Genomic DNA, 26,785 nt, shown 5'->3' with positions numbered 1-26,785 from the left:
AAAAAATGTTTGTGTGTGCACATATGTGCTTATATGTATGTGTGAGTGTATGTAAGAGTTAGGCTCATCAGGCTGATCCGTAGTCTGTGCTTGAAGTTATTGAGGGATGATGATATTTTTGCAGTGTAAAGAGAGGAATTCCAGAGGATGGAACCTCTGTTTCTGATAGAGACTTGACGATGTGTGGTGCGGCAGTGGGGAGGGTGGAGGTTATTGGAGTGCCATGTGTTGTATTAACCTGGAAGAGTACTTTGAAGGGTTTTGGTATGATGCCTCGGAGTTACGTGTATTTATAGATAAAGGTGCATATTTGGAGTATATTAATTTTGTATATTGACATGATATTGAGTTTCTTATACATATGGGCAGATCAGGTGAGTACAGCGATAGAGATGTATAAAACAGGAGAGAAGTTAATTTATAAAAGAGATGCAGGTGAGCGAGGCAGGAGAGAGGTCTAAGATTGAAGCCACAGCAGAGAGAGAGATATTTCGTTGAAACATAAGTAATTTTGAAATATATATAGGGAAAAAGCACATGGATGATGTACTCACCTGATCTGGTGTTTGAAGCCTTGCAGACTATGACAATTCTCAATAAATGTAAATGTGGGAGGAATTTTTGAGGAAAAGTTGTTAAACCACTTTTTACAAAGGATGTTGGTATGCTGGAACTAAAAAAAATGTTTTTGGTACGTTCGATTTTGGATCTTTTACGACCGAAATAACAAAAAAACGAAATGGGCCCCATGCAAAACATGTAACTTCTTAATGGTGGGAGATAAAGTCATGATCTTCGTGTCTCATACCATGTTTATAATACCTAAAAACACACTGAACACATCAGAATAGGGCTATCTTTAATTGATATGGGTGGAAACTGATTGCTGGCTTTCTACTTTGCTAATCCTATTCATGGTGCTAGTGATGTCCTGTGACAATACTTGAGCATCCAATTCAATTATAAACAGCTCATATGCATGTTCAAATGTTTTTTTATTTTTCAGCCAGTGGAATTTCTGGAAATTATCAAGTTTTGTGAAGAATTGGGTCAGGTTTCCCAAAACTCCCCCCAGGAAAACCAGATGCAAAACAAGACGTGGACCACACTTCCTTTGGGAATGGATTCGGGGATATTTAAATGAAGATGAGAAGGTGTCTCACGCAGTCCCGTTTAGACGTCGTGTATCCTCGTGACGCTACTCAACTCATCAGCGTGAGTGTTTCCCTTTGTTTTCCCGTCTCTTCACTCTCCTCGTGTCCCATTCACAGAGGGGTCATGCATCTTTGTGGCAAAATTATCTTGATGCTGACTATGATGCATCCTCGTCTTTCCATGTCTCCACATGCCTTCCCGTATTTCTCGATGTCCCCTTAATTCTGCCCGTGGTTTACATGCATCGTTGTCTCTCCTGTCTCCCCGTGTATTATAGGTCTCCTATCACTGTGTCTCCACGTGCGTCTGCCACCCCCTGCGTCTCTTTGTCTCTTCACACATGTATCCTTGTGTCTTTCCTCTCTCGCTGTATCACTATAGTTTCCGCTTATCTCCCTGTGTATCTTAGTGTATCTCTGTGTCTCCCCGTGTCTTGTTCACAGAGGGACCATGCATCTCCTCGCTAGGATCGCCTTGCTCCTCTCTCTCATGTCCACCCTGACCAGCGTCGTCGCCAACGTGGGCAAAACCAACAGCAGCGTCGCACAGCCCAAGAGGACACGTGCGTACACACACCACACCAGGGAGGCCCTCCCCTAGGTCGATTCAGTCTTAAAAATATCAATGCCTTGCTTGTCCGTTGTGGATCTCTATGTGCTGGTGTTAATGCATATTTATATACATGCATATTTATATACATGTATATTTATATACATGTATATTTATATACATGTATATAAATATGTACTCTGAACCAGTGGTGGGATTTGCTCGCTTTTTATCGGCTTTAGCGTCACACTCCACTGGTGGCAAATACTTTCTTCACTGATAGTGATGAGAATAGAATTTTCCCCTTTTTTCTGGCAACAAAAGAGGTGTTAAGTTGTTAAAACACCAAACTGAAACCTTTAACAAGGAATCATGTCTGCATTAACCACAATACTTGTGGTCAGAATGCAAAAAAAAATACTCTGATAATATATGCATTGTCTTTGAAACTGATTGGTCCACACCAGAGACAGCTTCGAGTCTCATATTTTGGTACTGGCAAAGGAGGTCCCACGATGATAGTGTTATTTTTTCTTTCGTTTGATGGTAATTTATTGTAAGTGTTTACCACGAGCCTTGACGCAATGTAGACCTTTAAGCTGACCATGCCCTATGAGTGAAACCTCTCTTCCATAGTTTTGGGGATTTTTCAAATAATCCTGACTTCATTTGTGAGAAATAATATGTTTAGTCCCTTAAAAAAAAACATTTTTAGAACGTATATCACTCGGTCTCCATTGTCGCTATGTATACCAGTCCGGGAAGATTATACATATACATTATGTAATATGGAAGACAATGGGGAAATGCGTTTGAATTTTTGGAAGCTTTTTCTCCCTGCTTTGTGTCTCCCAGTTTTGATCAACTCTTGCTTTTAGAATCAGACCCGAATAGCAACAAAAGTTTATACAAACTTGCGTAGGCAATGAATATATTGATATTTTGGTCAGATTGCGTGAGTAAAATGCCATTGTGTGTCGTACACCCTCCTCCGCTCGACCCAGCCAAATAAGTAAAGTTGTCTCCTGAACTAATGTGCCAATTTATATTTGCTTCATCACACCGGTATCTTGGAGAACAATCAAAATTGTAATCGGTGTGGATTGCTCTTTAATATTATAATTCATAATTGAAAATCGTTGTGTAATTTTTTTTATTTCATTTGTATTGTTTCTTGTTATTTTCAGTCTTAATTGCGGTTTTTACAGTTTTGATATATCGTTGGCATGTAATTCACATCAATGACAAATAATTAATTCTTACAATAAATATTTTTTTTCATGTATCATAAGCATAACCATCCATTTAATCGATTAATTCGAGGTATCATTACAAGCCTATGCATGTATATATGTCGAACTTATTTAGCACTGTATGGAGCCAACCATGCTAATCGGAGGTGCTTTAGGCACTATGTCCATGGATTGTGAGTAAAACATTTACAAATGTATTTTGTTGCGCAAATAATGCAAATGTCACCTCTTTCTATGCAAGCAGTGGTGTAAATTCCACGTTTTTGTAAAATACAGACCTCCCATAAGGTGGTACTTATGTTACTGACCCCAGTAAGTTGATGGACCGCTATCTCACACCGGAATTAAAATCACAAACTTCTAATTGTGAGTCGAGCGCTCTGATCACCTTACCTTGCAGTGTCACTGTACTCATTTATTCTCTCACTTTATGCCTTGTACTTTAATGTTATTTGTTCATTTAAATCTATTCCCATCATTTCGCTTACATCTTGAGAACCCAAATTACGGTAATACGAGGATGAGCAATACCTGACTAATTTGCAGAAAAGCTCCCCTTTTAAAAATTCGTGATTTTTTTTTTTGAGATGGCGTGATCTGACATGGAGAACGGGCAAAATCTTCGAATAAAAATAACAGTTCAGCGAGCACTACCTCGCTACCTCCAAAACAATACTATATTCTGAGTGAATACAAGAGTTAATGGTTGGGCATATGTCAAAGGGAAAGAGGAGGAATGGCATGCCATTAATCGCCTATTTGTTGTGGTGAATGTACAATTGCAGAGCGTGGTAGCAAGACTGATAGTTTATGGTTATATTAATCATACCATAATTATTATTGTATACAGTGCGACCAGAGCGACCTCCAGATGACATCATGAAGGCAAAATGTGGATTCACATTGAATGAAATTCACGGTAAGCTTATTCACTAAAACATTACATCCTTCCACCATTCATTCATTTGTTCGTTAAGACTCTCACTAATTGTCTATTTAATCATTCACCAATTCTTTAATTTACACGTTCTCGCATTCACCATGTACATTCGTTGCATTCTCTCACAGACATTTTTTTTCTCCTATTCAAACATTACTCGAAATATGTATTAATTCCCTCTTGCGTAGATTCGCTTCATCACTCATTAATTCACGAGCTCATTCACCAATTCCTTCATTAGTTATTTTTCATATTTAGTGTAAACTCAAATATCCCAAATCAACAAATAACCAAACAATGTATTGTCAATTTCTAAATTCATGTAAGTAAACTAAAGCCTGACTTGGGTTTTGTAAAAGCACAAGTATTATAATGCGAAACTAAGGATGTCTTAGCATTCCATCCCAAATGCTGAATACTCAAAAGTGATGTATATACACTTAAGCATATTTGGATTGTTAGGATTAACTTGAATATTCAAATTCTCAATGAGACCAACTAAGGCATATTTAGCATTCTTAGCTCGCAGTGGAAACGCCAAAATATTTGGAAATCCAGGAGCGATCATATCTATAATGCTTAAAGGGGTGGGAGAGACACCAAAAGTGTGTCCAATATTGCTCCCTTGCTTTGAGGGTTTAGTAGCAAGGGGATTGCATTGAGGATGTTCAGAAATCACTTTAATGAGTGTTTTTTTCACGTGGAAGGAAACCAGAGTACCTGGAGAAACTTCACAATAGCAAGCGAATACAACTCAATTATTCGCACAGATGAGATCACCAACCCACTTTATGCACTGTCATCTCGTAGACACGTGGTGTGGCTCTCTCGGTCATGACACGTAGCTCCATGCGCTCCTGTTACAGAGTGCAAGATTATGGGATGCAACGCCGCGACAGCAGAGTGCTCCAAACCCAACGTCACTTTCTCCGGTGAGTCAAGGGGGGACGGAGTTACAAAGGTTGGCCTCTAGAGGAAGTGTCGTGATTGAGTGGGGTTAAGTTACAGGGTTAGCCGTAAACGCACATTTAATGGGAATGTATTGATTTATTGTTTAAACCTGACGCTCCGGATGCGTACATAGAATAATGCATCTATGAATCAATAATGGGTTTTTTTCTAGCATGCACATTATAGGTAAATTTATATTATAGGTGTAGGCTACCTTAGAAAGAACATGCAAGACAATGCAGAGAAAATGCAGAGTGCAGACTAGATGGACAGCACGTAGAAGACAATGCACAGAAGTCATGGAAATGTTATGATGTATATGAAGAAATTACGAATTGTCATTGTATTTTCTCCCCACTTCAACCTTGTGCTTCAGACTGCCTTTTTGATAAATGTCACGATGCGAGGATTGAGTGTGAGAAGCCACTCAACAATCACCTGAGTCCTGAAGAAAGTAAGTGTGGCCATAAGGTGACTTTGTTTGGCTCACTGAGCCTCCTGAATTAACTACGCACCATAAATAGCATTATTGAATGACAATATTTGTGGTTTGTTATTGTAAAGTTGATCATGTTCTTCTGCTTTACTTGTGATGAAGTCTGTGAAGGAGATGGCTTCACAAAAGTCGACAACGAATGCCTAAAAACAAAAAGTTCTTCGAAGGATCTGCTCGAAGGTGAATTGCACTCTGAGTGATCTACAACTTGAGGCGTGTGGTTTAGCAGTACAACTGGGTCATCCAGACACAGCTCTAGGTGGTCTTTTAGCAAAAAAATTGATGGTCTTGAGATAAGGCTGTGTGGTATAGAAGCAGTAATGTTTGTCGGCCGCAGCTTTTGCCATTGCCGACCCACATGCCTGGAACAGTCCTTGCCACTGCACATCCGAGTAGCTACGTCGCTGCCGTCATTCAAAAACTAAAACAAAACTGCATTCGTGTCCATATCTACATATACGTGTGCACGTATGTATGTATGTATGGGTGATTGTAATTTTACCACCAAGATTCGAAATGAGAGGATAATCTAATTAATCCTGCCATTTTTACCATTTTATTTAATGCGATTACCAGTAACACACAAAAAAACTAATTCAGCAATCCAATTAAACGATGACAAATAAGACCCGGAGGCCCCGAGCTGCCAGCTATCTATGATGTCCGCTGGTCAAACCCCATATTGTGGAATGTGACTGTGACCATATGGAATGTCTACATAAACGCTTGCTAAGGAAGAAATGCTGTAAGAAGCTGGACTTCTATGGAATACAGAAGGTCTGGAGGCACAGTTCCAGCTCTTATTACCATGATGGGTAGGTAGATAGTGCTCTACTTGGAGCAGAATAACATAAAATAAGGGGTGTGGCTCTCTTATGAGTAAAATTATGAAGATGATCTATGAGCGTAGGAGTGAAGTATGTAGAAAGTTCCAGTCTGTTATGGGCTCGGCCCTTTTTTAACAGGAGGCAAGTACAGTAATGGTGGTAGTATTTGCCTATACCTTCACAGAAGACAAACGCCTGTAAAGGGCATGAACAAAGTAGATGAGTTAGATGTTTTATTTGACCTCTTGTGTCTCTTGCACGAACATCATAATCTTTGTCCATCTGCTGCAGATGTGTCAAAATTTTTAATAAGACAGATACCCAAACTCAATCATGTGGTCAAGGATCGTAATACCATCAATACCATCATTAGGTTATTTATATTGTTGTGGTTGTTAACCATCTGTTCATGATCATTGAGGTCCTTAATGATAGTGGAAAGGCCCCAGGTAAAGCTGCGTGGTCAGCCCTTCCCTCTTCACCTTGGGATGTGATCGGGATGAGCCATTTCCTGTTCAGCTTTGGTATGACGATCGCTTACTCTGTCTCCTACACTCGTCAACGTCTTTATTTGCCTATACGTTTGGGAAGCCTTTTGTATTTGTATGGGCGTAATTTCCATATGGTGCAATGACAAACTATTCCTTGCAGTTAAGGAATATGTATATGTGATTGTGTAAGTGATGATGTGCATGTACTTACAGTGAGGGAAAAAAGTATTTGATCCCCTGCTGATTTTGTACGTTTGCCCACTGACGAAGAAATGATCAGTCTATAATTTTAATGGTAGGTTTATGTGAACAGTGAGAGACAGAATAACAACAACAAAATCCAGAAAAACGCATGTCAAAAATGTTATAAATTGATTTGCATTTTAATGAGGAAAATAAGTATTTGACCCCCTCTCAATCAGAAAGATTTCTGGCTCCCAGGTGTCTTTTATATTGGTAACGAGCTGAGATTAGGAGCACACTCTTAAAAGGAGTGCTCCTAATCTCAGCTTGTTACCTGTATAAAAGACACCTGTCCACAGAAGCAATCAATCAGATTCCAAACTCTCCACCATGGCCAAGACCAAAGAGCTCTCCAAGGATGTCAGGGACAAGATTGTAGACCTACACAATGCTGGAATGGGCTACAAGAACATTGCCAAGCAGCTTGGTGAGAAGGTTGGCGCGATTATTCACAAATGGAAGAAACACAAAAGAACTGTCAATCTCCCTCGGCCTGGGGCTCCATGCAAGATCTCACCTCGTGGAGTTGCAATGATCATGAGAACGGTGAGGAATCAGCCCAGAACTACACGGGAGGATCTTGTCAATGATCTCAAGGCAGCTGGGACCATAGTCACCAAGAAAACAATTGGTAACACACTACACCGTGAAGGACTGAAATCCTGCAGCGCCCTCAAGGTCCCCCTGCTCAAGAAAGCACATATACATGCCCGTCTGAAGTTTGCCAATGAACATCTGAATGATTCAGAGGACAACTGGGTGAAAGTGTTGTGGTCAGATGAGACCAAAATGGAGCTCTTTGGCATGAACTCAACTCGCCGTGTTTGGAGGAGGAGGAATGCTGCCTATGACCCAAAGAAGACCATCCCCACCGTCAAACATGGAGGTGGAAACATTATGCTTTTGGGGTGTTTTTCTGCTAAGGGGACAGGACAACTTCACCGCATCAAAGGGACGATGGATGGGGCCATGTACCGTCAAATCTTGGGTGAGAACCTCCTTCCCTCAGCCAGGGCATTGAAAATGGGTCGTGGATGGGTATTCCAGCATGACAATGACCCAAAACACACGGCCAAGGCAATAAAGGAGTGGCTCAAGAAGAAGCACATTAAGGTCCTGGAGTGGCCTAGCCAGTCTCCAGACCTTAATCCCATAGAAAATCTGTGGAGGGAGCTGAAGGTTCGAGTTGCCAAACGTCAGCCTCGAAACCTTAACAACTTGGAGAAGATCTGCAAAGAGGAGTGGGACAAAATCCCTCCTGAGATGTGTGCAAACCTGGTGGCCAACTACAAGAAACGTCTGACCTCTGTGATTGCCAACAAGGGTTTTGCCACCAAGTATTAAGTCATGTTTTGCAGAGGGGTCAAATACTTATTTCCCTCATTAAAATGCCAATCAATTTATAAAAAAATTGACATGCGTTTTTCTGGATTTTTTTGTTTTTATTCTGTCTTTCACTATTCAAATAAACCTACCATTTAAATTATAGACTGATCATTTCTTTGTCAGTGGGTAAACGTACAAAATCAGCAGGGGTTCAAATACTTTTTTTCCCTCACTGTACATATCTGTTTATGTTTGCATGCATGTATGTAGAAGAATGTTGTACCAGTGTATATGGTTGCAGTGAGTGTGTGTACATTACTGCTCTTTTGTCAATCTACTGCAGGTCAGTGCGGGTTGAAAGCAGGGAGTGTAGTTATTGTGAAATAACAGCATAATAATGGATGTTGCTGCAATGACTTCTGCTTAACTTCCAATATCTGACGGGATCAGGCATATTATGGGTAATTTGGTCAGAGGCAAGCATTTGTTGCATCCCAATATTGGAGAGATATGCCACTCCTTACTAGTAAAGCTGGTGGCCTTAAAGTAGCACTGTATAGTGCAGAACTAACAATGGGTGGTGTAGAGCTATAACTGGGTAGCATAGTAGCAATGTTACAAGGTTTAGTTGTAACAATGGTGAAATGGAACTGCAATGATTATATTCCAATCTTATATGAATGTTTGTTTTGTTTACCATGACATGTAAAGCGTTACTCTTGAATACACTTAAGACGTTTATAATCGAGTTGGTGCCATGGATTTCACATGGACTAGAATTTGTGTACTCGTGTTATTAATTGTGGGGCCTTGTTGTATGCAGCTTGCAAGGCAGAGAATTACGTCAAGGTGCGACGTGAGTGCTTTGCGCCCGTGTGGAAGAAGCGCATCCATGACGTGGGTGAGTATGTGCCTTCAACAAACCATACTGAAATAAGAAAATTACACTCGTACAAATACATTGTGGTGAAAATTTCGCGTAAAGTTTGTAACGTCTCTCAATAGAATCACTGCTGACATCCAATAAAGTGATACTCATTTTATGGACCTCAGAGCTGATATGTAGGCATATAAGATGTACAAGACTCGATGGTCAAGGCATACAAGTGAATAGTGTATATAGTCATATAATCTACATTTGACGGTGGGCTGTCATTAATAAGAGATTTTGCAATGAAGAGCAGGTGTTCTTGTATCATCCCACGTTTTCTTTTTAACTGGATGTCCCAGCTGAAAGTATTAATTCACACTAGACAGGTCATCTTGGCATGAGTCTGCAAGAGCCAATTCCAGTCTACTGAAATGTGCGTGCTTACAAATAAACTCCCATATTTTTTCAATCAGCAGTTTAATGAGTGATGCTGCAAATTAATGTGTGTGCATGCATGCAAAATTATCATCTTTCTGTTTCAGGAATGAACAATTTCAATGTCCTCTACATGACAAATGAGTTCATCGGTAAGGCTGCTCTTATCCATGGTTGAAATCTGCAATTGAATCAAAACGTTAGATGACTCAGTAAGCTGAAGAGAAAAAAATACAGCAGCTAAATCAGATTATTGTAGTTTGGGGAGACACCTTCATCCGGCAGTGGATGAGTCATGGCTGATGATGATTATCGTAAATACAGGTAGACCTCGCTTAGCGGGACCCCGTAGAATGCAGATTTGTTATTGCGCTCTTTGTCCTGGAGATTTTTTTTATTGAATCAAAATATCTCCAAAGTGCTTACGAGTGAGATCACGCAGCAGTGCTGGCCGAGGAAACGTACCCACCCTCATCATTCGTTTGCCACTGAGTGATTTCGGCTGAGCCAACCAGACCCCACCATCTGTGTTATCATGAGCGCTATTGCCGATACCCCAATGAAGCCCTCATAAATTCGCTTAAACCAAAAAATAACGCTGTTGGGTACGCATCTCCATGTATACAGTGGTATATTGACCGCTTCTTGCGCTGAATCGATTAGCACTTCTCCAGGAATTCATCTTGAACGCTGAGTGAGGTCTGCCTGTATTATTTTAAACTATGTTTCAAGTTGTGCTGTCATCTGTAAATCTGAATATTAATAAAGGACTTGGTTAATTGGTAACTGCCAATCTACCACCATCACCTTAAATATCAGTTATTCCTATTCTTGGGTCTTTCGGTAAAGTCACGTAGATAGGTTCAATGAAAATAACAAAAAACTACGACGTTTCGATCGCAACACAAGCGGTCGTCATCAGGAGGAAAAAAGGAGGGGGACAGCTGCTGAGGCAGGCTGTTTTAAAGGTTTGAAATGGGTGCAGCCCAAGGGTCATAAACGAAGTGGGCGGGGATAGCGATGTTAATGTGAGACTAATATCGGAAGGTAGGATGGAAACATCACAGACAGTTATGACCTAAACTGGTTAATAACGTCCTTCCGATGATTGCTCAGTTTGTACCCATCTTCTCGGTTGAAATTGTGTCTGTCTATAAATATGGATGGCTTCATGAACGAATTCCTTGCAAAGGTTTCAGTTTGGTGTTTTAGCATCTTAACACCTGTTTTATTGCCAGAAAGGGGAAAACCCTATTATGAAAACTATTTTCTGAGAAAATGGTAAATTGAGATTGTATGAAAAGAAAAATAAAGTACAAATCATAAGAGGAGTGAAGAAATAAGATAATGCTGTAACCAGGTTACTTAAAGGAACATTAAAATATATTTTCTGAAACTCGATTGAAGAATAAAAAGGCTTGCATATAAATGGAGAATATTTTAGCCATCTCAAATTTGCTGATGGCGTTGTTAATTTAATTAGTGAAAATAAATCATGCGATAAATCCGGGTATTACATGGTTATGCGGTTTTATAAGAACGAAATGGCATACATCTGCAATATGGGTCTATATTTAAGACTCATATTTCAGATATAAAGGTTTTGTTTTCTTCACATATTCTAGACTTCATATCCAAGTTTAAAAAACTTGCTTCATGGATAGCTGTGCTTGGGAGCGTTTTCAATCCGCTGCGGTGTTCCGAGGATTCCGGCAATCATCGTAAAGTGACAATAATCTGTAAATTATAAGTATTTTCAGATTGGATTTCTAAGTGTCTGATGTCTACTGTGATGTGCAATCAATAAAGGTGCATAACTGGTATAAAACATTTAATATTAATCATTAAATGAATTTCTGCATTTATATGCCTTGCTGCCATTTTTATCACTGTTACTAAGGACTGTTGTTGTTTACAGACTGTGCATACATGAAGTGTTTTGAAAATACAGAGGAATGCATTAAGAAACACCATGAGGAAATGGCCAAGAATCCACGTAAGTACAAAAAGAGTGAGCACTAAAACCGAGATAAGTTTAAACACTCAAGTGAGCTAAAACATTTAAGTGAGTACAAAAACTTAGGTAAATGAAAGACCTTTTGAATTCGAAAACCCAGGTTAGCTACACAAGCACCGAAAATCAAAAATCCTGATGAATACAAAACCCCTAGATGTCATGGCAACAATTCTCTATAAGGTGTGTTTTTGGTAGTATTTATGTATCTCTTATATTTCCGTCAGTCAGCCCAAAAGCGACAATGGAGCCTAATTAAGTGTCCCTACATTTCCTTTAGTGTACCAGATTTATTATTTTACTGAGAACGTTTTCCTGTTAATGTATATTTATTATTTTATGTATGGATCAGTACATTTAATGTTTAACTTTTTATAGTTTTGCTGCTATTGTGCTATACGAATTTGCTAATTCAATGTTACTGATTTCTAAATATTCTGGTCTTGCCCCCAGGTATATATACGGAATTTAGTCTGGAGCATTGTGCATACGTGAGTAACGTCTACCCCAGAGGTGAGGGCTATACTCTACTTTGTCCATGTGATATTTACATACCGAGCGATAAACAGGCACAGCAAAGGCTTCACAATGATCGATTCACGTAACGTAAGAAGACCTGAAACTAAGTAAACACTTTCAAGTGGCTCTTACCAGTGGTGTCAGGATCAGCATTGGGAATAAAACGAGGTAACCTGAGGTTGATACTTGGCCAAGCACAATGATAAATAACAGGTAACGTAAGCTGACCGAGACCTTCCGCATGCCAACTCAGCCCAAACTGAGCATTGCGTGCAGTGTGTTCATCAACATCCACACTGGAGCGATAAGGCAGTGCAAGGCGTACAACCCCATTGTGTCCTGTGACAGCCTGAGAAGGAGCTTGCTAACAGGACTTGGCTTTACAGCCTGTAGTGTTTAATCAGAGGTTTTTGGAGATTCTGAGTATTTCCTGCTTTTTGGTACATATATGTGTGTGTGGAGAGCAGTAGTGTAGCGGTTAGCGTGCTGCACTAACCACTGCCCTCAACTCGATTCTAAAGTTCGATTCCCGCTCACAGCCAACATCTGTGACGATTATTTGAAATGGTGCTGGGCCTCCGCTAGGTCGACTCAGTCTAAAATGAGTACCTGGTGCGGTGTGTAAACATCGCCACTTGGGAGACAAAGATGGTCGGGCGTACTGCTGGCTACTCACCCCCTCGTGTACCGTTCTGGCTTTCATAGGTGCTCGCTAATAGCACTTGCCTGAACAGTCTGTTAAAGGCTACATGGGGGATATTTGTCTTTGTATATGATGTATGTATGGTGTGTGCATGTAGATTGTGAGACGCCAAATTGTACAACCACGATGGAGGAATGCTACGGGCTCTACCCGACTCCAAAATCTATGAGTATGTCTTTTCCCTTTTTATGATTCTGTTTGAAAACTTAAAGTTGGACTTTTTTTATGACCCTGTATTAGATCTCCAAGAAGTTATATTTCAAAAATAATTATTATAGTTTCAGTGATGCCAAAACTCTTCCGAACACATGGTGGACTGGAAACCCCTCCTCCTACCAGTCCCTGCATTATTATATAGTCATGCCCAATCAAAGGCTGGCGCCAGTTAATCAGTCTGTTACCCCACCCAGAGTGACAGAGTTACTTTTGAAATTGGCCCCATTTACTCTTCTGTCAACCATACCCAAATTTCCCTGTCCTTAGCCCGTATCACGAGTCGATCTTCAGGCTCGGGACAAATTTCACATTTTCACAAATGCTTCGGTACACTGAGACAGCGTTTAGAAAACTGGCACTTGTATTAGGCAATCCAAGATGGAGAACTGGCACTTGTCTTAGGCAAACCAAGGTGGATAACTTTTATGTTGTTTATAGTTTATTCACGACTGTAGTTATGCCGGTGTTAAATCTCTTATGTTAATGCATGTTTTTTTTTGCCAGCGTGTCTTCACAGGTTAATGTATTCACATACATTTACATATTCTCACGAGTGTGTGTTTGTGTGTCCCCTGTGCAGTCCCGATATTCGCCGTTGCTGGAGTTGCTGGTCTGTTGGTCATTGGCTTGACCATCTTCACCATCCTCAAATTGAGACGGCGCAAAGATGAAGGTCCACCCTCACCACTACTACTACCACAACACCGACTAAAACCACTACCAAACTACTTAAACGACCACCACTGCTGAGCTTCCACCAGCACATGCTAAAACCGCCATTCCTACTTTATACCACTCACACTTACTCCACCACAACTGCCAAAATTACCTAAACCTTGACTACTAAAACCACCACGATAAAACCACCACCACAATCGCTCCCACTACGACTAAAATCACTCTCACAATCATTACAACACTCCACCGCAACTACCAAAACGACCACCATCACAACTTCCAAAATCATCATCATCACCACCATGACCAATGCCAGCATCACCACCACCATTCAAAATAACTCAACCACCACCTTAATTAAAACACTTTAGCACCATATTACTTTCCACACTCTCTCTGACCACAAATATTTAACCAATATCCTCACCGCATCCAAACCACCAGGTCTGGCTCAGTGCCTTGAGATGGCCATTATGAGCTGCTTAAGACCAAAAACCAATCAGCTCCTGCATTTAAACCTGGGATTACAGCGGTGTTATTTGGTGCACAGACATGGCCTTTATGTGCCTTCTGTTAGGGACAACCAGTCCATGGTCTTTAACTGCAATGCTCTGCGTCACCTCCATTGACACACATCTTTGGTCTCCCTGTAGGGTTTGTACCTGTTGCCAAGTGTTGAGAAGACAGCAGCAGCTGTTTTTGATGGAGGGAAGAAAAAGACGCGAGTCTTTACCGACAGCGGAGGGGCTCCCCCCGCGTCTGTGCGGGTCGTGGGGGTTATTTGATTATTCTACATTGGTCAGTTCGGGTTGGTAAATGCTAGGGGCATAGACATACAGCTAAACAATGCACTTTGATGTACTGCCCTCTGCTGTGCACCACGTTGACACGTTGTATGCATGGTGGTTGCCTATCCAAGCAATATCCACGCTCAAATTTGCTTTGCTTCCAAGATCAAATGAGATTGGGTGCATTCTCAGTGACTTGGTCATAGCTTTACTTGATATGCACTATTAATAATAAAGACAATACTCAATATTTAGTAGCCTAACACTAAAATATAATATACACGAATAAAATGCTGCATTTTTCCAACATAGTTTACTGTATTGAAATATAATTAGTTTTGCCGAATGAATGTGCGGATATTTTAGAGTAACATTTTAAATCTTCAAGCAATGCTATATGACTTTGCATAACGATACGTATTGCTTGATTTAAATTAGCTTCGAACAATTGTGTTCATATACTGTGTGTTTTAAAACATTTGACACTGTATTCTGTACATAACTTACACTTAAGGCCGTAGTTGCAGTGGTTGTTGTTTGACAGGGTCCTTGGGACGCCGTTCATTGCCAAGCGTCGACCTTCCTTGTTACCCACTCTCCTCCGTAAAAAAAAAGCCCCAACAACTTCAATTGACTTGCAGGCACGCTGCTGTAATGACGCATACGCAAACACTTTAAAGTCTTCTCATGAAGCAAGCTTGAAGCCCATTTGTCGTCATCCGATTTACACAATCTGCGCTGACGGATGCGAGGTCTCGTGAAAACGATGGAGTAAAGATTCTACCAAGTCTCACGCAGAGAGGTCCATTGCCAAGTGCAATTCAGGCAATGGGGACTGAACCATGTGCCTTGTATACATAAGGGTCCCTAAAACGGCGTCAATTATTCCGACGCGAGACTGGGTTTCAAACTAAAGTAAGAATAGAAAAAGATACCACATACAAATCAAACTTCTACCCGTTCAATGCGGCCTTCATAATGGTGCATTAAAAATGTGAGGGTGTGTATATAGTTCTACTGATCTCCGTAGATTTATTTTCAAAAGGCGCTATAACGCCTGTGAGAAATTAAAAGCGTTTTGTGTAAAATGCCGACTAGAAGTTCCCTACACACAACACGCACTCGCCCTCTGGTGGTCATTCCGAGAATCGTTGAATGTTGAGTCCCCCACACCCTCTGTAGTCAAGGTGCAGGCTGGGTAATGACATGCTCGCGCCACAGCTAGTGGAAGGGCTTCCTCATGCAGAATCATTCATTTTTTTGGGCCCGATTCACGCGTCTAGTCCAATGTTGGTAAATTGCGCAGCAGCAATGAGGCACAATTCATCAAGGTGTGAACCTGGCCCATGCTTCACATTGGTGTATACAGAATCATTTATTCTGAAGGAATCCGATGAGCTATGAAGCTCTTTTTCACAGATGTCCAGTCGTGGCTGGTCAGAACGTTAATACAAAACAAACAATACAAAGCACGATATGAGTGTAAGGTAAAGGAAAGGTAAACAAATCACTTAGAAATACATACAAATAACACTAAGCAGTTTTTTTTTATAACTTACCAGGTAAACCCCACTGAGCTATTAGCTTCTTTTTCAGAAGTGACCTGACCATAAATGATAGTTCACCGAAGTGGTTTGCTAAAAAAAAGAGTGTGCGTTCTGTTACCCCCAGCTGACCTCAGATTACTTATTAACTTAACAATAACCGGATGAATAATAGACAACACTGACTAATCGCTGTCTGTAGTTCAAGGTTGCTGTTATGCTGCCCAAGCCTCAACATGTAGCATTAATAAAACGTGACGTGTGACGCGTGAATATAAAACGTATTGCCTTTAAAATAAAGCCATAATAAAGTGATGTTTTTGTAAATGCTGACTTTCAGTCTCATTTTACTTTATCGTGCTAGTAAGAACCTGATCAACTTGAACAAGCATTCAATGGTGGAGGCCATTGTACCTGTGTCATAGCCAATTCCCGTTTTTAATGGGAAAAAAAAACACTCGCCCACTACCTACCTACGAAATTTGAGAGCCTACGCTAATTGCCACCTGGTAGGATTTGTGGAGTTGTCTGAGCACTTTACCCCTGTCATTGACGCGCCAGGGTGAGTCTCAATAATGTCCTTGAGTAGCAGCAATTCCCCTCTCCCCATGCCTTAATTTAAATCTGGCTTGCCCACCTGTATTTTAATTCCCCTCTGCACGCATCGCTTATATTACGTTTATTTTTGCACATCCTTCTACTCTATACCTACCTGCACGGATCTCGTTACTTTTACCCCATCAAAAATAGGTCGCTACATAAATGATGAGAGTACAAAAAAATGTGTAGTGTTGCGGTGGTAATTTTTTCACGAAAGACTTGGGCTACCGTTCGCCTCCGTAAAAAAAACTTGTAATAAAATTGCAGCCGCAGCTTCGCAGGGAAACCGAGCCAAGCCATATGCGAATGATCTCGTTGCGTCACAGGGCCGGGGCTCTGCGGACTCAGCTGGAGCCTAGCGAACAGAAGCGTCGCTCCAAAACGAAGTGGTCGACGGTCCTTGCGACCCCAGAATCCCGATACACACGAAGGTACCGCTGCAATAACGCCGAAAAGAACACTTTGAAGGATTCTTTATGGAGCTTCAACACCGTTTTTTGGAAATCCCGATTCACACAATCTCAGCTGACGGGGCGAACCAAGTCCCGCGAGAGCGATGGGTTAACGAATCGAACCAGTGTCACGTCGAGAGGGTCATTCTCAGTGCTGTTCAGACACTGGAGACTCAACCATGTGTCTTCTATACAGAGTGGTCCCTTAAACGAGAGCAACGTCAACTACAGGAGATTGGGTTTCAAATTAAAGTTGGAGATATTACTGCATACAAACGAAAACATCTCTTTCAAGTTAACTGCGGCATTAATAAGTGCATTCAAAATAAGTGTGCAGAGAGTTCTACTGATTGGTGCAAAATGCTAACTGGAAGTTCCCAACACTATACACACTCGCTCTCTGGTGGTCATTCAGAGTTGTCGTGTCCCCCCTTCTCCCCTTGCAGTAGAAAGTGTTAAAAAGTTCGTATGAAGACAAACCAACAGGTTTGGGATTTTAAATAGGTTCGAAAAAAGTCTGTTGGAGGAACGATGGGAGGGCAGGTGGGATGGACGTCACAAGGAAATGCGGGCTACTAGCTTGCACAAGAAAACAAAATACGTTTTGATACGTGTAGTGACATAGCGCTGTTGTACAGCAGCTGCAACTGCAGGTGGGCACTTGGCGCATACGCCGCTGAGCATATACACGGTGTGTGCCGGCAGGTTGGAGAAACTGGAGCAAGCGTCACAGTAGACCTCGTGAGGAAGCCTCTGGAACCCTTTGGGAGGGTTCGAGAAGGGAGGCGTGGCTAGGGCGGAGCCAAGCCGCACCGAGAGGAATAAAAGCAGCGGAGAGCGAGAGCTCCAGGCTGCCGATTCTGGGATTGGACTCATCTCGTCGTCGCCGTCACCATCGCCTGATCATTGCGTGGCCGGACAGTAGTTGGTTGTCCCGGTCGACGCCGTCGGCGCAACGCAGATAGGGTCGTGTCTGGGACGGGTCGTGCGGCAGCGTGGTCGTGTGAGAGAGAGGGGGCCTGAGTGGTGCCTCCTGCACCTACTTCGTCTCCGACGGAGTGTGTGCGCGACGCACGCCATCCGCACACAGAAGACACTACACAAGGATACCGGATGCTTGCATAAGAGAACGTTGATATTTTGGGAAAGAGAATTTTGGAAAACGGGAAAACGATGTGCTGCATGTGCCCAATACCATCAAAACAAGAGGCATGATGCTGTACATCTGGGACGTTTAATGCCGAGAACATGCTCAATTACCGACAAGGGTGGCAAACATTGATGCAACGGTTACCACTTGCCATGGATCCTCAAAATCAGATAATAAATTAATCTTAAATGATTTTCAGATAGTTAACGAGATAATGCATTGCAATTATCAACATCCCACATATAAAATGTGGGCATGTTATTTTATTTACTGAATATACAATTCAGATAAAGGCGTTGTTTGTGAATTTTGTTGTGTAATTTGAGAAAAAATGTCATCCTGCAAGGTTTCACCTTTACAAGAAATTGCAATGCATTACCCATGACCTATATTTTTATTACAATGATTCCAACTAAAATGAATTGGAGCCAGTGTTGCGACCAGATTTATTCATTCATCTTGCGGTTGACAGAAAACGATCCCGTGGAAGCTTGTGTAACTGCCCCCAGGTGAATGAAACATGGAAGGTCATTCGTTGTTAAAAACAGAAACACGCAATGATTAAGACTTTCAACAACTTTTAATGTTCGTATTTGCAAATTTGTTCAGGGGAACACTCTTTGCATTTACTAGTGTCACGATGTAAAACTGTTCTTTTGCGTAAATATTCGTGTGTTCAGTTTGCTCATTTGTGTATATTAATGTACGGTGTTTGTGGGCATGTTTGCATGTCAGTATATTACAGAGTGCAAGTATTCGAGGGTGTAATCACGTGTTTAAGAGTACAAGTTTAATTGCAGGCGTATATGCATGTGTGCATAAGGTGTTTGTGCGTTTCTGCTAGTGTTGCAATACACTGCTCCAATAATAAACTCGTCACAAAGCATACATCACAGCTCACGGAAACAGACTTCACCACACCCACCCAGGGGCCCCAACGTGCTCTGCCAGGGGTTGGCCTAAGGCAGCCTATTGTTCACAAACTCAGAGTACTCACTATGAAGAGCAATCGCCCAAAAGGACTAACGGACGGACACAGCACCAAGCCTAATCTATACGACACCGTGCTTCCACAAACAGCTTGGGAATTTCATAGTATACAAGCAGATATGGCACATTTATTACGATCAATAATTATCACTATTTAGGAATGGAACAGAGTGGCAAAACAGCATAAGTTAATCTAGGAATGCCCGAGTCTCAAGAATTATGTTTAGGAGGACCCAGCTTTGGGAAGTTTGCTCAATATAACGTATTTTATTGTGTTGTTTTAGGAAGTTGAAGTGTCTGGAGAAAATAACATCTGCACTGGTATAACAAACTCTGTTAAGCATAGATATTATAAAACAAAAACTTTCTTTACTGCTTAACCTACATTTCCTAAAAGTATAAGGCATATGTGATTAGGACAGAGCCGAAAGGACTTCCCCAGAACTGGAATGTATGGGCAGTGAATGCAATTTCCAAATAAGAACCTTATAAGTTATGCAATTACATTAACAATTATCTTGTCTTGATGATGAAGGGGACATTGGGTCTTACATGAGGGATGTCACAAATAAGAACCTTCAAACGATCCACAGGCCGTGTATGCCTCTACACTGTTGATTTGCATCATATGCACCACGCTGCATTGGACCATTCTAATGTGGACCTCATATTAAGGATCATGACGAAGAGCCCGGTTTTACACAACACAATGAACTCACAAGTAGGTACAGGGTTCATCGCAACTATGAAGTAGTCACGGTTGAGTTTTTCTGAAATTTCCTGCCAATCCTTGGGAATGAACGGTAAATGGCGAATACATGCATATTTGTATCCTAGCATGTATGAATAACATGGTATGGATATAATGGTGATGGATAAGCATTATACAATGCATATTACAAAACATGGTTATCATGGGAGAAATATTAAATGAAATATTCTTTACTTTTCCCTTTAACGACTGAACTCAATATTAGTCAAATTGGACCTATTTAGTTTTACGATAGGGAGACGGGGTTCGAGGCTGTCAAATAACCACATTTTGAACAAACCCATTCTGATAATTACAGGTCTTTATCTTTAAAAACAAACATTCACACCGAATCCATATATATTTTTATATATTATGGTTTTTTTTCAAATATGTGTGGAATGCAACCAGAAATTTCACATTTGCCGATTTTATTGGCTGCTGCCTGCTGGGTCATGCAACCCCTATGTAATCTTGCTTGGAACTTTATGAAATTGTACAGTATCTAAACTATGAAACAGATCCATTTCACTTGACAACAAATAACTTCACATTCAACACCACGAACTGTTTTAGTTTGAAACAGTTTTTATATACAAAACATTGACTTCAGCTTCTTTTCCGACGTCATAAGCCTTTCCAATGTAAGCAAATGGATCTTGTTAATATTTCCTGTGCGAATTCAAATTTAACGTAATGCTAATAACACTGATTCTATTTCAGTGAAGATGATGAATTGTAATTTTGGAAACCATAACTAAAACTCCACTGGTGAGGCCTCTTCATCTGGGGCCTTAATCAAGGCTCATTGGTCAAGCCCTCACTGTTTTAAACAGGTGTTAAGAGGCCTTGATCTAGTACTTTGGGCAAGGCCTAGTATTACAAGCATGGCCCAGTACTAGGTGACAAACTAGTTTTGGAGACAATGATCTAGTATTAGATCATTTTTCCTGACACTGCAGTGTGCAGCATGGTACTAGAATCTGCATTCTATACAATGAAACTTGGTATGAGAAATGTTTAATAAGCATTGTCCTAGTACTATTATCTATGGGACATGGCCTAGTCCTATGACTTAGAACTTAGAAGCCTTGGCCTAACACTCGAGGTTTTAGTGTGGGCCCTGTGTTAAACACAAAGTATTATGGCCTGAGCATTGAGACCTGGGATCCACTCCCAGGCCCTTATAATCAAGGCCTACTCATCAGGCTTGCGTTTTGGTTTCTTGGGGTTGCGGGAGCGGCTCTTAGCTTTGCAGAGTGGGCAGATGGGCGCGTTGCGGTGGATTTGCTGGTGGCACGAGAGGCAGGCCTGCAATGAGAGAGTGTGCACCATCGTTCATGATGCCTGCCAACTATCGGAGACATGGAACATCGATAGACATCCCAGGGAGTAATCACTTTCACAATCCATATAAATACTCTTTGGGTACTCATTGGTTATTTCGGTAAAGTCACGTAGGTATAAAATAAAATAAATCACAACGTTTCGATCGCAACACAAGCGACCATCATCAGGTGGAACAGATACAGCAGGAGAACTGCTGACATACATTCACAATACATGTGTGATGTGCCCAAACTATCACGGTAGCCTCTTGAGGAGGGGTTATCCAGAAGTAGATTGATTATGACAAATGCTAATCATTAACATTATATGAAAATGCATGTTATATTAAGGCTAACTGAACAAAAAAGTTAAAACAAAACATACAAATAAGTGTAGAAGCAAGAAAAATGAAAAAATATGCTTCTTGAATGAAATAGCAAACCTGAATCGCAACAATTAATTCAATCACTAGGAGGGGACGAGTCATTACATGCATAATTATTACAGAAGCGATAACTGAGCATTTGATAAAACCTGCATTCACTAACACCCTAGTTACACCACTCGCAGTCTCTCAACCTGTTATACCATAACTCGCTATTGTTTTGACCCCATGTCCCCAGCACCTTCATGGGGGGTGGCTGCTGTCGGAAGGAGGCCCCCCCACGAGCATCGGGTTTGCGCGAGGCCTGCAGTTGTTGGGCGGCAGCAGCAGCGGCTGCGAGGGACTCAGGGATGGGGGGCTCTGGAGGGTCTGTGTGCCAGTCGGCCTTCTGCTTCTCAAAGTACCTGTATGCAGCAAAAAGGGACCAGCACCAAGGGTCATTCATTCACTCACCAATACATACAAAGTATTCCCTTCTGCTTCTAAAGTACTTGCAAGGCGAGCCTAACGTTTACTCATTCACTCACTCTTACACAACACCATGCATTTAAAATGTACTCATTAATGCAGGTCGTTGTGATTAGTTATGGAATCTTTATGGTGGTGCCAATCTAGAAACAGCTCGTCTTCCTCGTCGGGTGGAATCTTAAGTGCGGTGGCATTGTTGGTGTTTCATCCTGCTCAATGTGGTGCCTATTCTGGGTTATTCTGATTGGTGTTACAAGTGCAGTATTGTTATTAGTGCAGTGTCCATACTAGTGAAAGCTTATGGCTATTTGGGGAGAGCTAGTGTCAGAAATCCTATTTCATCTTCAGTGCCGTATCATCATTGGCACAGTATCCGCTATAGAAGTGCTCGTTGGGGAGAGGTCTGTGTTGTCATAGGTCTAGTGTCATAATTGTGGTGTTGCCTTAAATGTGGTGTTGTCACAAGTATGGTTTCAAAAGTTTGGTGTTGTCTTAAGTGTAGTGTAGTACCTATAGTGTTGTCGTAAGCCTATTATCACGTGTGGTGTTTTAGCTGTGGTGTTGTTCTAAGTGTGGTGTTGTTATAACTATGGCGTTGTACATGTGGTGCCGTCATACATGGTGTTGTTGTAAGCGTACTGTCTTGATTATGTGGCACTCACTCTAGTGACAGCTTGTCATCCTGGTCCGGGAGGTCCGGGAGTCGCTCGGCCCCAATCGCCGCTCTCAAGGCATCCATGCTCTCGCGGAGCGGCCTATATTCCTCGTGGAGGCGCCGGGTCGAGTCTAGTAGCCGCGACAGCTCGCTTTCCGACTGCTTGATGGTGCTCTCCATCTGAGAACCACCAGCATAGGAAGAACACCACAAATATACCAACCATGAAACCACAATGGCATGCCGAATGCGGCAAAATCTTCATCTTTTCTCATAGCAGGAAGGCTGCTTTGTCATTAATATTTGGAAAATCACTTGAGGAAAAATATGTATAACGTAAAGGCGACCAAGCTGCTTAATTTGAAGAGCCATTTTAAGAGCCATGTATTTGTAACTAGCCTATTGCAAAAAATCTGAAACTTGCAAGCGAAAAGCAGACCGCGACGTGATATTCATTGCATCAATTCGTGTGCAATTTGTAAGGGCGCGGTGACACAGACCTATTTCATTTTAAGGTTATAATCCCTTGTTCATCATGACGTCCTTTTAACTTTGATGTCTCAATAGTGTTACGGAGATCACGTGACGTGAGGGTTCTGCCTTTGCAGTGAGGGTTGTAAGTTGACGCCCAGGAGGGGGGAGGAGGCGCCTCGCCCCCCATGTGGAGTGACGTCACCTGCTAATTATTATGAATGGGAGGGGGAGGGTGTCCATTTGAAGGATGTCACCTTATAATTATTGAGGGGGGCTGTTCGATGTGGAGTAGTCACCTGCTCATGATTATTAATGAGGGGGGGTCCATGTGGAAAATGTAACCTGTTCATGATTAATAATGGGGGCTGGTCGACGTGTAGTGACGTCACGAGCGTTGCACACAGACATTCTTGGCTCATTATAGTAGCTAATAATTGGGGGGGGGGTGTCCATTTGGAGGACGCCACCTGCTCATGATTATTAATGAGGGGGGCTGTTCGATGTGGAGTGACGTCACTCGAGCATGATTATTAGTGAGGGGGGGGGAGTATTCAATATTGAGTGACGTCACCCGCTCATGATCATTAATGAGTGGTGGGGGGTGTCCATTTGGAGGACGTCACCTGTTCATGAATATTAATGAGGGGGGCTGGTCGATGTGCAGTGACATCACCAGCGTTAAGGACAGACATTCCTGGGTGATTGTAGTAGGTATAGCAACAAAGCCGCTTTTTAAAGCAATGTTTCCTTCACATATCCATCTCTCCACATTAACGATTTAAGTATTTCTAACACAAACCATAAACTGCACAGCCTTCTAGGAGTACGTAATTTCAGCAGTATTATGCAAGACGAGCAAATTCTAAAAGTATTTAACCTGCAGTCTTGAGAATTCAAATGAAGCGTTCCTAAATTTGAATCGATGTTCTCTGCTCATTCTTAATTTAAATGACTCCTCTTTACATCACATGGGACGTGTTTCCAATCACAAATCATGCATGTGCAGTGTGTAAAAATAGATTTTGCATTTAAACGTGTTGTGTTAGCAATCTCACGGTATAAAAGTGATATTGGTATGGATGAATGTTGTGAGCACACCAAGTAGAGGATTGTTGTGTGCGTTGTGCAAGTGAACTTATTTTGTGGGTGAGCATGTTGAGTAAGCCCTGAACGAATGAGTGCATGTTGTGTAAACGAGTGATTGTGTCTGGTGTGAATGAGTCATTTGAAAGTGTGCAATCAGGTTCTGTTTAAACGAGTACACTGGTGTTTGTGTAAATAAGCAAATAGTGTATGATGTTATTGACAAGATAACCTATTGTGTCAACGGATGAGCATGCATTGCTTAAAAAAGAACATGCAGATTGTGCAAATGGATAAGCGTGTGTGCAAATGGACAAGCAGATGTTGTGTGGGTGAGCAAACTGCACCAGGTTGATGTCGGCGTGAATTAGACGGAGTTCCTCCACGTGTGCCATTTTCTCCTGGAGGAGCAGCTCCAGCTCCTGTCGAAAGTCACGCAGGCGTCGCTCCTCTCCCTCCAGTGCCGAGAACTCGCCTCGCAGGCGCGCCTTGACGCTCTCCATCTGTACCAGCTTCCCCCTGCCCCATCATCACCACCACCATCACCACCAACGTGATCCGCCGTCACCGCCATCAATACAAACGTCAACACGATCACCTCACCATAAAGGTTCGCGTTCACGCTCTCAATCTGCATCAACTTGCCCCTGCCCCTCATTGTCAACATCCCCATCACTGCCATCAACACCATCACCATCTGCCCCGGGAGGCATGCCTTCACACGCTTTATTGCCAACCAACTCCCCCCTCTGCATCATCTCCATTTACACCATCAAAACTACACCGGCACCTCACCCCAAGAAAATCGTTACTACCCAATTACTGCGATACCTTGACTTTCGTCCACTTGACTTTCGTCGCTTCGCTCTTTCGTCCGATTTCATCCCAAACCTTTCACGACGTCAGCCCCACGCGCCATCTTTTTCGTTCAGTCTTTGAATAGAAGTCGTTCAGTGAACATCTCTTATATTTGTGTTTATTCATATATTAATACTGTACTTTTTTCCGTGGTTATACTGTCAACAATTCAAATAAAGGCTCTGCTCTGACATTCGTCCATGCTCTGGTCCCTAACCAGACGAAAGTGCAAGGTATTCCTGTACTCAAAATTACCCGCAAATTACGAAACGTAGCAATCGGTCGCCCCCTATTGGCACACTAATGCGCGAGGTGACTCTTGAAAATGAGACCATCCTGGACAGTTCTGGCCTGGTTAAAAACGAATTGAACGAATGTTTTACACGAAAAGTGATCTCCACACACACACACCCACCAACACCCTGCCAAATAAAAAAAAACACATACACATCACCACACTCACACAGAAAAGCACGTACACACATACACGCGTGTCAACCCAGCACACAAAGATCACATGTATACAGTCCGCAAAGCCAGCAGCCACAGCCATGCACAGAATTATACACCAATACACAACTACCCACACACATGCACACCACCACCACCACTCGCCTGATCTCCTTGATGCTCTCAAGTTTACACAGAACCTCCTGCTCCTCGTCCATGTCTTAGCTGTGGTACAAACACAGCCACCGCGCCGGGGGTCAGGGTTCTCGCAGATTAAGGTCACCGAAGTCCACGTCAAAGGGGTTCGGGTAAGGCTTCAGGGCTAATGTTCGGTTTAGGATTGCTATTGTGGTGGAATTCGAGCTTATAACTGAATGGAGTCTGAAACTGGGGGCGATGGGTTAGCCTAATGGTTGTGGCATTGGGCTTATATTGAACCAAAATATTTATACGGGATGAGCTATGCAGCTTTTTCACACGATAGCGAGTAGGGATGGGATTGAGGTCAAGGTTACCGCTATGGTTAAGGTTAGACTAGGTTTAGGCCATCGTTTTTTGCTCGACCAGTTTTACCGCTTAGGCTAGGTTTAGCAGGGTAACCGCGCTATGGTGGAAGAGCGGTATTGGCGCTATGCTGCGGTTTGCCGCTGTGGCTTAAAGCTGGTGCTGTGCTAGGGCTGGGGTTACCCCTGTGGCCCAAGGCTAGGGTGTATCTCCACGGCTGGGATGATGCACTAGGCTGGGGTTACCGCCGTGTTTATGAACCAAGCGAGCAGCTCCAACTCCAGACGCGAGTCCCTTTGTTAGCGGCAGCGACGCGCGGTTTGCGCATGCGCGTGATGAGACCCCTCCCCTCCCCCCACCCCCACCAGACACAGCGACGGAAGTGCGCGGAAATTGAGGGGAAGGGAGCGGAAGTTGGCGGAGATTGGAGGGGTTGAGGGGAGGGAGAGGGGGGGTTTGAGGGGAGGGTGAGGGGGGGGTTGAGGGGAGGGTGAGCGGGGGGGTTGAGGGGAGGGTGAGCGGGGGGGTTGAGGGGAGGGTGAGCGGGGGGGTTGAGGGGAGGGTGAGCGGGGGGTTGAGGGGAGGGTGAGCGGGGGGTTGGGGGGAGGGGGGGGTTGAGGGGAGGGTGAGCGGGGGG

At 42.5% G+C, this 26,785-nt stretch overlaps 2 protein-coding genes across 4 annotated transcripts; one reads left to right on the top strand and one right to left on the bottom strand.

The window, feature by feature from the left end:
- The first annotated feature begins 1,054 nt into the window (after nucleotides 1–1,054).
- LOC116954411 (uncharacterized) lies at nucleotides 1,055–16,326 on the top strand. Its single transcript, XM_032974906.2, has 13 exons — nucleotides 1,055–1,215; nucleotides 1,599–1,717; nucleotides 3,808–3,876; nucleotides 4,764–4,829; nucleotides 5,225–5,302; nucleotides 5,447–5,524; nucleotides 9,055–9,132; nucleotides 9,645–9,689; nucleotides 11,456–11,533; nucleotides 12,005–12,064; nucleotides 12,871–12,942; nucleotides 13,570–13,662; nucleotides 14,321–16,326. Exons 2-13 carry the CDS (start codon nucleotides 1,606–1,608, stop codon nucleotides 14,344–14,346), a joined length of 855 nt encoding a protein of 284 aa, XP_032830797.1. The 5' UTR covers nucleotides 1,055–1,215; nucleotides 1,599–1,605; the 3' UTR covers nucleotides 14,347–16,326.
- A 2,436-nt stretch (nucleotides 16,327–18,762) lies between these two features.
- Nucleotides 18,763–26,537, bottom strand: ZC4H2 (zinc finger C4H2-type containing). 3 transcript variants are annotated; one of them, XM_076074421.1, is made up of 6 exons: nucleotides 26,394–26,537; nucleotides 25,810–25,869; nucleotides 24,684–24,855; nucleotides 22,787–22,959; nucleotides 21,898–22,060; nucleotides 18,763–21,253 (listed from the first exon to the last, which is right to left on the bottom strand). In XM_076074421.1, exons 2-6 carry the CDS (start codon nucleotides 25,860–25,862, stop codon nucleotides 21,140–21,142), a joined length of 675 nt encoding a protein of 224 aa, XP_075930536.1. In that variant the 5' UTR covers nucleotides 25,863–25,869; nucleotides 26,394–26,537; the 3' UTR covers nucleotides 18,763–21,139. The 3 variants fall into 3 exon arrangements, with proteins under 3 accessions (XP_075930536.1, XP_032830824.1, XP_075930541.1); XM_032974933.2 differs by having other exon boundaries at nucleotides 25,810–26,491; XM_076074426.1 differs by lacking the exons at nucleotides 25,810–25,869; nucleotides 26,394–26,537 and adding an exon at nucleotides 25,168–25,801.
- Nucleotides 26,538–26,785: the final 248 nt, after the last annotated feature.

The sequence above is a fragment of the Petromyzon marinus genome, chromosome 3 (genome assembly GCF_048934315.1).
Source record: "Petromyzon marinus isolate PM22_M1 ecotype Great Lakes invasive population chromosome 3, UKy_Petmar_22M1.pri1.0, whole genome shotgun sequence".
NCBI classification, from domain to species: Eukaryota; Metazoa; Chordata; class Hyperoartia; order Petromyzontiformes; family Petromyzontidae; genus Petromyzon; species Petromyzon marinus.
This window is presented reverse-complemented; position numbering and strand designations above follow the sequence as displayed.